Below are 13,053 nucleotides of genomic sequence, written 5' to 3' on the forward strand. Positions count from 1 at the left end.
GCGGGGGAAAAAGGTACTTCGAACTACCATACCCCGGGAGGCTGCAAAGTTCACGCATCGTTGGTCGTTTTTGTTCGATACGGCATGCAGGCTGTTTGGCCCGATTGCCGGTGTATACATTGCCTCCCGTCCTACCTGAGCGTTCATGTCGCCGATGACGATTTTGACGTCCCGTTGCGAACAGCCGTCGTACACCTGCTCCAGCTGCGCATAGAATGCTTCTTTCTCGTCGTCGGGTCTCCCTTCGTGTGGGCAGTGCATGTTGATGATGCTGTAGTTGAAGAAACGGCCCTTAATCCTCAACTTGTACATTAGACTGATGCACATTTTTACATTTTCGCTCCACAGTGCTCAAACGGTTCCAAATCGGGTCCTGATTAGTCTCCCAAAATTTGAAATCATTTGAAAAGAAACTGACTTGGCACAAACCATTTGAAGTTTATATGGAAATTACTATGTGAAATCCAAACTTTTTGTTCATTGTCTTCTTACCTTTTTCCATATGGCACTGTTCAAAAATTCAAAAGCTATAATTATGGAAAATTTTCTCAGCTTCAACTTAGCAGAATATAGTTGTTGAGAAAAACGTGAAATAAAATAGTTATTAATTGTTTAAGAGATTGATAATCTTATGGCATGATCAAGTAGCTGTTTTGTGAGCAACACTGTATCTTGCAGTGTGACATAGTAGCCATGATTTTTGTGCTCTATTCCAAGCGCCAGAAACACCAATGTTGCCTGCTGAACAGTTGATTGAGCATAATCGTAAGACATTAGTGGCTTGAATTATTAATAACTTTTGATGCTTACATTATACTGAAAAGTGGTTCAGGACAAAGTTGTAGCTGAGAAAATTTTCTACGAGCTCAGTTATCATTTTTTAAAACACAGCGATATGGTAAATTGTTAGATAGATATGAACAACATATTTGGTTTTCCTATAGTAATTTCCATATAAACTTCAAATGGTTTGTGCCAAGTCAGTTTCTTTTCAAATTAGTTCAAATTTTGGGAGACTAATCAGGACCCGATTTGGAACCGTTTGAGCATTGTGGAGCGAAAATGTCAAAATTTGCATCAGTCTATTGTACATCCTCGCGTTGATCGGCTGCCAACCAATCACGCGTTGGCGCATCTTACCCAGCACTACAAAGCCGGTTCCCAGCTCGTTGGTGGTGCCACAGCTCTGGTAGAAAGTAGCCGCTCGATGCCCGCTTTTCCATACCTTTTGTCCCGTCCAGCAAAGTTCCTGCAGTGCTACGACTTCAAAGTTGCGTGGTTGAAGTTCGTCATAGATTAACCTATCGCAACCCGGGAAGCCGAGCGATTTGCAGTTCCATGTTCCGAATTGGAAACATTTATTCATTTAAAATATAATAAATTTTGTGAAGCACACGTCAAGAAATGTGGTGTTCTTATTTCAACCACGTTTCTAGTATTATATCTATGAATGTCACTTCCTTTTTCAATTCGATCAGACAAATATCGAGGCTGAAAACCGTGTTCAACCATAGTCAAATATACAATTCTTTGCTTCACCGACAACCATTGTAAGGCGTCTAGCATCAAAGTTGAGGAAATGAATCTATTACATCTCAAAATCAAACGCATTATTTTATTCTGCAAGCGCTATAATCTCGATATTTGTGTTGCATTTGCCAGAAATAAAATGGAAGGGCAAAAGTCTAGATGAGGAGAGATGATTGATTTGTATAGCTGTATTTCACTGGCAATAGTTAAATCGTTTTTCAATCGACGCAGAATCAGTGCTGTGTTCCTAAAATTTGAGCTAAGTATTGGCACCCAACATTGACTTGCGCCCTTAAAATATAAATCTGCCTAAAATAACGACGCGTCCGCCCGATGACGTTGTTTCAAATTATCTGTGTATTATCTAGTTCAGGCCTGCCCAACCATTCGACTCGTGCTTTTTTAATGGCTTTAACTATTTTTGATGATCATGTTTTAAGCTGCATTTTGTTTCTTTCTCTTTTATGCGGGGCTTAAATTCATAATGCACTTAAATGATGCCTTTGCTGAAATCCAGAGACCACGTCCGGCCCTGCGTAATACAAATTAGGCCGGTAAAGGGTTATACGGTCAAAATTTGGTCAATATCAACTTGACGTATTTCATCCCACTGCGTCCTAGCAAGAAGTACGGTCGACTTGTTTCGCGCTCCGTTGTTTTGGAAGTTTTTTCGGTATTCGCTTAATATAATTTATCAGTTTTTTTCTCACTAAGTGACTCCTTGCATAGTTCCCGGTAAATTGATCGAAAAGTGAGTTTTTTTTAGTAGAAAGTGCCATTTTCGGAAAGATTAATTTGTGCTATTGAAAATTCGCAAACAAATTTGGGCATCATCGTTGCGTGGTCACGCATACGCGTGTACGCATACCCGCTCACGTATCATTATCATCGAGTGTGAGCACCCGTTTCTACATCTATATCGTTCATCATTCATCGTGCGCCTGTGTGCGCTGAGTGCCGCGCCTCGATCAAGTGCACCACAGCGAAGGTCATCCACGCTGCGCGTCGCTTCCCAGCCATCTGTGTAAACGCCTACACATATAACGCTCGGTGGTAGTAGTATAGGATTATCAGATAAGTTTTTGTTTTTTTCTTGTTTCTTTTACTCCCCCATTAGTTAAATTTTCATTTTGTATTTCTGTGTTTGTAGTGTTTTCTGTGTATTGTGTCTGTGCGTTCAGTGGGAGAGCGTTTTGCGCTCCCACTAGTTGAACAAAATGGATGTTTTGTCAGAAGACGACATGGATGACCACTCATCTCAGAAAAATGATGATGTCATCCCTGGTTCGTCGTCTCAGTCTGACAATGGGCAGGCTGAGAAAAGCTCCAGATTGCGGGCCTACCCGAATGACTCGACTGGCCCATGGGTTGTCTATTTTCAGCCCAAAAACAAACCCTTGAATGTTGTTCAGATATCTGATGATCTGACAAAGCGATTCTCTGCCGTGACCGAAATAACGAAGGTTAGGCACAACAAACTTCGTGTGACCGTCGCTAACTTGAAACAGGCTAATGAAATTGCTGTTTCCCAGTTTTTCACACTGGAATATAGGGTGTACATTCCAGCCTCTGATGTGGAGATCGAAGGCGTGGTCACTGAGGCGAGCCTGAACCCCGAGATACTGGAGAAGCAAGCGGTTGGCCGATTCAAGAACCCCTTGCTTCCTCCGGTAAAGATACTGGCCGTTCATAGAATGAAGTCAGTATCGCTCAGCGAGGGTAAAAAGAGTTTTACCCCCACAGACTCGTTTCGGGTGACCTTTTCTGGATCTGCCCTTCCTCAATACATCGAGCTGGGAAAACTTCGTCTTCCTGTGCGGTTGTTTGTACCTCGGGTCATGAACTGCCAGCATTGTAAGCGGTTGGGACATACGGCCTCCCACTGCGGCAACAAGGCACGCTGCTCCAAATGCGGGGAGAAGCATGAGGATGGCGCCTGCGCAGCTACTGCACCAAAATGCGTGTACTGCAACGGAACTCCTCCTCATGCTCTCTCGTCGTGCCCGGCGTACAAACAGCTCGGGGACAAAATGAAACGCTCCCTTAAGGAACGTTCCAGGCGGTCTTTTGCAGAAATGCTTAAGACAGCCACGCCATCGACCAATGACAAAAATCCCTTTTCTCTTTTGTCAGATGACGAGACTGACTCTGACTTGGCTGAGGAGGGAACTTCTTTCAGTTTTCCGGAAGGTTCTGCACGGAAACGAAAGCGCATCCGTTCGCGGATTGTTGCAAATAAAGAACCCCAAATCAGCTTGCCTAAATCAAGGAGTGGTGGAAAAAAGGAGACTTCTACTCCTCCTGGATTCCGCAGAACTGACTATACCCAGGATTTTCCACCACTTCCGGGGACATCCAAAACCCCTGATGCCCCAATTTTAAGAACAGAAACCCCTTCTTCATCTGGGTTGTTCTCATTTGATGACATTGTGGACGGTATTCTCAAATACCTCAACATTTCTGATCCTCTGAAAAGCATTGTCCTCACATTGCTTCCCACTGTGAAATCCTTCTTGAAGCAATTGACTTCAAAATGGCCCCTTCTTGCAGCTATCATCTCCTTCGATGGATAATTTTCCAAACGAGGTCGGGGATTTGATCACTGTTCTACAGTGGAATTGTCGAAGTCTTATTCCGAAATTAGATTTGTTCAAGTATTTAGTCCATAACAATAATTGCGATGCATTTGCCCTCTGTGAAACATGGCTCTCTTCAGAAATTGATCTCCCTTTTTACGATTTTAACATTATTCGATTGGATCGTGAGGATTCACGTGGAGGAGGGGTACTTTTGGGGATCAAAAAGTGCCATTCCTTCTATAGAGTGAATCTTCCCGAATTCCCCGGTATTGAAGTTGTCGCATGTCAGGCTACCATTAAAGGTAAGAGCCTTTGTATTGCTTCTGTATATATTGCTCCTAGAGTCTCTGTTAATCGCAAACAACTTTTCGACATATGTGCGGTACTTCCCGCTCCATGGTTGATCATGGGAGATTTTAACTCCCACGGTACAGGCTGGGGGGAACTGTACGATGATAACCGTTCTACTTTGATTTATGATCTCTGCGACAACTTCAACATGACAATCCTTAACAATGGAGAAGTAACACGTTTGGCTGGTCCATCCTCGAATGGTAGCAGATTAGACCTCACCTTTTGCTCCAATTCACTATCGTTGGATTGCACTTGGCATGTAATCCAGGATCCGCACGGTAGTGATCATTTGCCGATCAAAATTTCGATTGCCAGTGGGTTCAACTCGTCAGAATCCGTTAACGTCGCGTATGATCTAACCCGTAACATCGATTGGACTAAGTTCCAATCCGCGATAGACGATACAGTATCGTCAGTGGAAGAGCTTCCGCCGTTGGAGGAATATAATTTCCTCTCTAATCTCATCGTCGACAGCGCACTTCAAGCTCAAACACGACCGGTGCCGCGATCGTCTATTCGTAAGAAAACACCATCGCTCTGGTGGGATCAACAATGCACGGAGGTTTACCGTAAAAAGTCCGACGCGTTTAAACTTTTTCGGAAACGCGGAACACGCGAGCATTTCGACGCATACACATCTCTTGAACGCGAACTCAAGAGCCTCATCAAGGCCAAAAAACGGGGTTACTGGCGGCAGTTTGTAGACGGATTGTCGCGCGAAACGTCTATGAATACGCTTTGGAGTACGGCGCGAAGAATGCGTAACCGGTCTACTAACAACGAAAGCGAGGAATGCTCTGATCAATGGATTCTTAAATTCGCGCGAAAAGTGTGTCCAGATTCCGTGCCGTCGCAGTTGATTCCTCACGAAACCGCGAATTCGGTAGACGAAATCAGTCAGCCTTTTTCAATGGTCGAACTTTCACTCGCTCTCCTTTCGTGTGGCAATTCTGCCCCGGGATCTGATAGAATCAAGTTCAACTTGCTGAAAAACCTCCCAGACGTCGCTAAGAGGCGCATGTTGAACTTGTACAATCAGTTCTTAGAGCTCAATATTGTTCCCGACGATTGGAGACGAGTGAGGGTGATAGCCATTAAAAAGCCTGATAAACCCGCGTCGGATCACAATTCGTATCGGCCCATCGCGATGCTGTCGTGTATTCGGAAATTGATGGAGAAAATGATCCTTTTTCGCCTCGGCAAATGGGTTGAGACGAACCACCTTCTTTCAGATACTCAATTTGGTTTCCGTAGGGGTAAGGGAACGAACGACTGTCTCGCGTTGCTTTCCTCGGAAATTCAGTTAGCTTTTGCTAAGAAAGAGCAAATGGCTTCTGTGTTCTTGGATATCAAGGGGGCTTTTGATTCAGTATCTGTTGAAGTTCTTTCAGAGAAACTCCACGCTTGTGGATTGTCTCCATTAATGAATAATTTTTTGTACAATTTGCTGTCAGAAAAACATATGAGCTTTTCTCATGGAAACTCTACAGCTTTTCGATTTAGCTACATGGGTCTCCCCCAAGGCTCATGTTTAAGCCCCCTTTTGTACAATTTCTACGTTAGAGAAATTGACAATTGTCTTAGTGACAATTGCACGTTGAGACAACTTGCAGATGATGGCGTAGTGTCTATCACAGGGCCAAAAGAGGTTGACCTGCAAGGACCCTTACAGGATACCTTGGACAATTTGTCTACTTGGGCTATTCAGCTAGGTATCGAATTCTCCACGGAGAAAACTGAGTTGGTCGTTTTTTCTAGGAAGCATAGCCCAGCACAACCAAAGCTTCAACTTTTGGGTAAACCGATCACTCATTCCATGTCTTTTAAATATCTCGGGGTCTGGTTCGATTCCAAATGCACCTGGAGATCCCACATTGAGTATCTGAGAAGAAAATGCCAACTAAGGATCAATTTCCTTCGATCAATTACCGGAACGTGGTGGGGAGCCCATCCACAAGATCTTCTGACGTTGTACCGGACAACGATTTTATCGGTTTTAGAGTACGGCAGTTTTTGCTTCCAGTCGGCAGCTAAAACGCACATCATCAAGCTGGAACGGATCCAGTATCGTTGTCTTCGTATCGCGTTAGGATGCATGCACTCGACTCATACTATGAGTCTCGAAGTGCTGGCGGGCATGTTGCCACTATCCGTCCGTTTTTCAGAGTTATCTCTGAGGCTCCTCACCCGTTGCGAAGTAATGAACCCACTGGTGATTGCAAATTTTGAGAAGCTTCTGGAGCTAAATCCTCAAACATGTTTTATGACTTTGTACTACCTATATTTAACACAGGATGTCAGCCCTTCAAGAAATATTCCCAATCGTGTAGTCTTCTCCGATTTCGGCAATTCAGTGAATTTTGATTTATCTATGACGCAGGAAATCCGCGGAATTCCAGAGCATCATCGTCCTATGATTGCTCCGTCATTATACGCTGCAAAGTTTGGCCATGTTGATTCTGCAAGAACGTTTTTCACAGATGGATCTCTAATAGAGGAGTCCGCTGGTTTTGGTGTATTTAATGAATTTCATAGCGCCTCTCGAAAACTTGAAGCTCCTTGTTCTGTGTATGTGGCTGAACTGGCAGCAATTCACTACACTTTGGAAACTATTGCTTCACTTCTTCCAGACCATTACTTTATTTTTACGGATAGTCTCAGTTCTGTCGAGGCTATCCGTTCCATTACGCCGGTAAAGCACTTCTCGTATTTTCTCTTGAAAATACGAGAACTGCTTAGTGCTTTATCCGTGCGCTCTTTCATCATCACCTTCGCGTGGGTCCCTTCGCATTGCTCAATTTTGGGCAATGAGAAGGCGGATTCACTTGCGAAGGTGGGCGCTATGGAAGGCGACATTTATGATCGACAGATCGCCTATAGTGAATTTTTCTCTATTTATCGTCAGCAGTCGCTCGTTAGCTGGCAACATCAATGGAGTGAAGGGAGCTTGGGACGATGGCTACATTCAATTATCCCTAAGGTGTCGAAGTTTGCATGGTTCAAAGGGTTGGACTTGAGTCGAGACTTCATACGCGTGATGTCTCGTCTCATGTCCAATCACTATTGTCTAAACGCTCACTTGTTCCGTGTGGGGTTGGGAGACAGCAATCTCTGTGAATGTGGACAAGGTTACCAGGACGCTGATCACATCCTTTGGTCTTGTGCGGAGTATCGTGGAGTCAGATCACATTTTTATGATTCCCTTCGGGCTCGAGGTAGACAACCTAATGTTCCAGTTCGGGATATTTTGGCTAGACGCGATCTGGAGTTTATGAAACTCATATATGTTTACTTTAAGGATATTAACCTTAGATTGTAAGTTTGATTAACCTTGTGTTTAGTTTGTGTTTTGTACGTCTGGGGTTTTTTTTTTTTCAATGTTTGTTTTCAAGATGAATAGAAATAATTTCATGCTTTAGGATTAATTAAATAGTTATATCGTAAACCACATTTAAAACCTCCTTCTTCCCTTTTCCCATCCAAAAAATTGTAAATCTCCACTAACCTCGAGACGACCGCGAGTACTCGGTCCAGTTCCTTTAACTTTAAATATAAGACAGTAACAATGTATAACGCAAAGGATAACTCGGCTCTGTAAAGTTTATTCGATTGAGCCTGTACAAATAAAGTAATTACAAAAAAAAAAAAAAAAAAAACTTGACGTATTTCTTTCAATAAAAAACCTGAACACCCCTCATTTTGAAGGTGTGTGTGTGTAGAATGTTGTTCCTATTTTGATTTTGGAATTCACTCTTCAGTTGTCAAAATGCCGTCCAAGCAAGAAGAGCAGCGTATCAAAATTTTGCTCGCGCATCGCGAAAATCCGAGCTACTCGCACGCAAAGTTGGCAAAATCGCTAAAAGTTGCCAAATCAACCGTTACAAATGTAATTAAAGTGTTTGGGGAACGTTTGTCGACAGCCAGGAAGTCTGGATCGGGGGGAAATCGAAAACCGGAAGCCGCTGAGACGACAAAGAGAGTTGCCGGTAGTTTCAAGCGAAACCCTAACCTCTCTCTCCGAGATGCCGCAAATAAGCTGGGTGTATCGTCTACAATTGTGCATCGAGCCAAAAAACGAGCCGGACTATCGACTTACAAGAAGGTAGTGGCTCCAAATCGCGATGATAAACAAAATACGACGGCCAAAGCGCGATCCCGGAGGCTGTACACGACGATGCTGACGAAGTTTGACTGCGTGGTAATGGACGACGAAACCTACGTCAAAGCCGACTACAAGCAGCTTCCGGGACAGGAGTTTTATACGGCAAAAGGAAGGGGAAAGGTAGCAGATGTTTTCAAGCACATGAAACTGTCAAAGTTCGCAAAGAAATATCTGGTTTGGCAAGCCATCTGTACCTGTGGCTTGAAAAGCAGCATTTTCATAGCTTCCGGGACTGTCAACCAAGAAATTTACGTGAAAGAGTGTTTGAATAAACGTCTGCTGCCTTTCCTGAAGAAACACGGTTGTTCCGTACTGTTTTGGCCGGATTTGGCATCTTGCCATTACGGTAAAAAGGCCATGGAGTGGTACGCCGCCAACAACGTGCAGGTGGTTCCCAAGGACAAGAACCCTCCCAACACGCCAGAGCTCCGCCCAATTGAGAAATACTGGGCTATTGTCAAGCGGAACCTAAAGAAGACCAAAAAAACTGCTAAGGGCGAGCAGCAGTTCAAGGCAAACTGGCTTTCTGCGGCGAAGAAGGTGCATAAGGTGGCTGTACAAAATCTGATGGCAGGGGTCAAGCGTAAGGCCCGGCAATTCGGATTTGGAAAAGCGGAAGCCTAACTGAATATTTTTCCTGAATTTTATACTAATTGAACTTGAAAAAGAAATTTAATTTGATTTTTTTAAATAAACGATTTCACCGATTTACACGCGTTTTCCCTTGACCAAATTTTGACCGTATCACCCTTTACTATCTGAAGTGATCCAGTTCTTTCAAAAGCTTTTGTGCAGTAGTTCAATACTTTTCAAACTGATTCCGAGATTATCTAAAGTGTTTCAGTACATTCAGAAGAGATTTCGACCTTTTTTGAAATGGTTATGTGCTGTCCAAAGGAATTCGGATTTTTGTGAAGTGATTAAATATTTCTGAAGGGATTTAAAACTTTTCTGAAGTGATTCAGTTCTTGAGCAAGTTATTGCAAACTTGAGAGAATTAATACAGTACATTCCGAAGTTTTGTGAACTGATTCAGTCTATTCCGGAAATATTCAGTTCTCACGGAAGCGATTACAAATTTTCTAGAAAGGTTAAGTATTTTCCAAGGAGATTCATAAATTTTATTAAGTCATTCAATACTATCCAAAGAATTTTCGAGGCTTTTTGAAGTGATTCAGTACTTTCAAAAACGATTACAAACTGTTCAAAAGTGATTCTGTTCTTTCCAAAGTGATTTAGTATTTTCGGAAGTAATTACAAACTATCTGGATTAATTCAGTACTTTTCGGAGTGATTCCAAATATTCCTGATGTGATTCAGTACTTTCCGAAGTGATTCCGATCTTTTATGAACTGATTAACTACTTTTCAACGTGATTCTGAATGATTCTCAAGTGATTCAGTACTTTCTGAAGTGATTATGAGCTTTTTTGATATGATTCCAAATTTCTCTCCCATACCTCACCGTGAATGAATTTTGAAAGCATCATCATATATAAATTTATATCTTACCGCCATTAAGGATTTGCCCCGTTAATCGTTAAACTCAACCCGATGAACTTTTTTAACAGTTCAGTGGTACTATTTAATTTTTTTTATAGTGATAGATGCTGAACGTCAAATATCAGTCTTAAAGATGTCGTTTTATACGATAGATGAGGAGATGAATGTATAGAAATGATAGTTCCGTTAGAGTACGGCATTGTGAAAATTGTATATAGAGAGTAGCAAGTGACCAATGTTTCCCTTAAAGTGTTTATCAGGCGCGCTAGCCATTTTAAAAGTAACATATATTTTTTTATAAAGTGCTTTGAGTGGGTTGGTTTATTTCCAGATACGCGTATTTCATCTACTACTTGCAGACTTCATCAGTGCCAAGTACTCAACATAGTGGTTAAGAGGTTCGGCAAATTTAGAGGATATTTTTTTTATTTTTTCCCTGAACTTTTTTACCAGGAGCGGTAGCCATTTAAAATAAAAATATCTTTCCCTGACCGTATACATCAGCCCCTTCAAATTTAAAGATTTATTTCAATTTTAACCCGAAATGGTTTACCAGGGGCGCTAGCATTTTTAATTTTTCCTTGATCATATTTACCAGGGGCATAAATATTTAGAATTTAACATTATTTATACATTTTTCCTCCATCATATTTATCAGGAGCGCAAGACATTTTAAGTTTAATTTGTTGTTAATTGTTTCGGTAAACTTGTCTACCAGGGATATAGCCATTTCAAATTTATATATTTTTTTTAAATGTTTCCGCCTGCCATTTCAAATTTTACATATTTTTTTATTTTTTCCAGACGTTGTCTTTCAAAGGCATAAGTCATTTCAAAATTCAACGATTTTTCAGATCTGATCACGTAGGTATATCAGGGGCGCAGACTTTTTCAAATTTTTAATTTTTTAATTTTTTTTCTTATTTAAGATTTTTGTCCACTTTAACTGCGCCGGTGGTGTAGTAGTAAGCGTGATTACATCTCACCCCAGCAGGCCTGGGTTCAATCCCAGTCGGCGCCGCCGGGATGTTCTGAGGCATAACATCTCTGATCACGCCTTCCTTCGGATGGGAAGTAAAGCCGTTGGTCCCCGGTTCATGAGTTGATGGGTCGATAGGTAGGGTCCAGGTGTGGGAGCTGCCTTCCTGGCACGTCGGTAGCATTGGTGCTCAGCACGGAAAACAAGATCGACGGAAAAAACAAACCAAAGGAAAAAAAAAAAAAAAAAACCTGAACATGTTTACTAAATTTGTCTACCAGGGGCGTAAGTCACTTGAAATTAAGCATTTTTTCTCCTGAACATGTCTACATATTTTAAATTAATTTTTTTTTTCAATTTTTCCCGCTAACCATTTCAAATTTTATATTTATATTAAATTGAACAATTTTAATCATTTTAAACTTACGAGGGGCGCAAACCATTTCCAATATAAAGTTTTTATTTTTTTTGGGGATGTGTATGTCAGGGGCGCAGCCATTTCAAATTTTACGATTTTGAAATTTTTTCCCTGAACTTGCCTACCAGGGGCGCAAGCCATTTCAAATTTACCGATTATTCAATTTCCTCCTGAACATGTATATTGGATGGATTGCTCTATTAAACCTATTTTGTAAACTTTTTTCGGTTTGGAGCTAAGTAGTCGTCGACTACCCTCGACTACCCACAACCACAGCACTGCATAGAATTCCATACTTCTTGGCAATTTTTTTTGATGACATTGTCAATGTGAGAGTTGAACTTAAGTTTGTCATCAATAATCACGCCAAGATATTTAATCTCCCGAACGCGATCAATAGTCTCATCATCAATTACAACAGAGACGTTCTCATTTACTCGATTCCACGAAATGACCATAAAGTTAGTTTCACTTGTATTCAATTTCAACTGCTTATACTTCAACCATCTACTTGGAGAACGCAAATCTTCATTCAAGTGTAAAACGGCATCATCTAAATCCTTAGCTGCAATGAATAACACAGTATCATCTGCAAAAATATTAATGTCGCAAAATCGTAAAACACGTCGCAAGTCATTAATATACATAATAAATAACAGGGCCCTAATACACTTCCCTGGGTCACTCCATGGTTATTCCCCACGGGACTGGAAACAGAATCATTAAAAATAGTCCGTTGAGTTCTGTCAGACAAATAGCTTTCAAACCATTTATATGCAGTACTCGTAATTCCAAAGCGCTTGACTGTACTTAACAGTAAGGGCCTAGAAATTGTTTCAAAAGCGCGTTTTTCGTATCTTTACACTCCAAGTTATTTTTCCACTTTGCTAACACCAAATTCAACGCAGTTTAACAAAAATGACCTTCCCGATATTCTGATTGTGCTGGTATCAACAAAGAGTTGCTATTCAAATACTCCAACAGCTGGCCTTTAACAACAAGTTTCAAGATTTTCTCTAATGTATGCAACATGTTGATGGGACCAAACTCTTCGGCTTTAATGGTTCCAGCAAATTTTTGAATAGGAACCACTAAGGATTCCTTCCGAATTTGTGGCACATGTCCAGTAGACTGACGCAAAATTTGATTTTTTCGCTCCACAGTGCTTAAATGGTTTCAAATCGGGTCCTGATTAGCCTCCCAAAGTTACAACTCATTTGGTTCGAAACAGACTACGCACAAGCCATTTGAAGTTTACATGTAAATTACTATTGGAAATCTCAACTTTTTGTTCATTGCCTTCTAGTCTTTTTCCATATTGAGCTGCGAAACAGTTCGATAGCCATTCTAATAGAAAATTTTCTCAGCTACAACTTTGCTAAAGATCGTTGCTATGTAAAACGAGACAGGAAAAAGTTATTAATTATTTAAGAGATTGGTAAACTTATGACATGATCAAGCAGCTGCTCTGTAGGCAACACTGTATTTTGCAGTTGTTGGATGTTTTAGTATTAAGCAATAATTGAATT

The 13,053-nt window shown here is 41.3% G+C and overlaps 1 protein-coding gene across 1 annotated transcript in view; it reads left to right on the forward strand.

Annotated features, from left to right (window-relative positions):
- Positions 1-10,995, forward strand: part of LOC135706632 (uncharacterized) — a 31,764-nt gene extending 20,769 nt beyond the window's left edge. Inside the window, exon 4 of the mRNA XM_065228278.1 lies at positions 10,982-10,995. Within this exon, the coding sequence (XP_065084350.1) occupies positions 10,982-10,995 (14 nt within the window). The remainder of the gene's footprint in view (positions 1-10,981) is intronic.
- Positions 10,996-13,053: the final 2,058 nt, after the last annotated feature.

The sequence above is a fragment of the Ochlerotatus camptorhynchus genome, unplaced genomic scaffold, assembly GCF_037179485.1.
Source record: "Ochlerotatus camptorhynchus isolate MF236.1 unplaced genomic scaffold, CSIRO-AGI_Acam_v1.1 ptg000284l, whole genome shotgun sequence".
In the NCBI taxonomy this organism is placed as follows: domain Eukaryota; kingdom Metazoa; phylum Arthropoda; class Insecta; order Diptera; family Culicidae; genus Ochlerotatus; species Ochlerotatus camptorhynchus.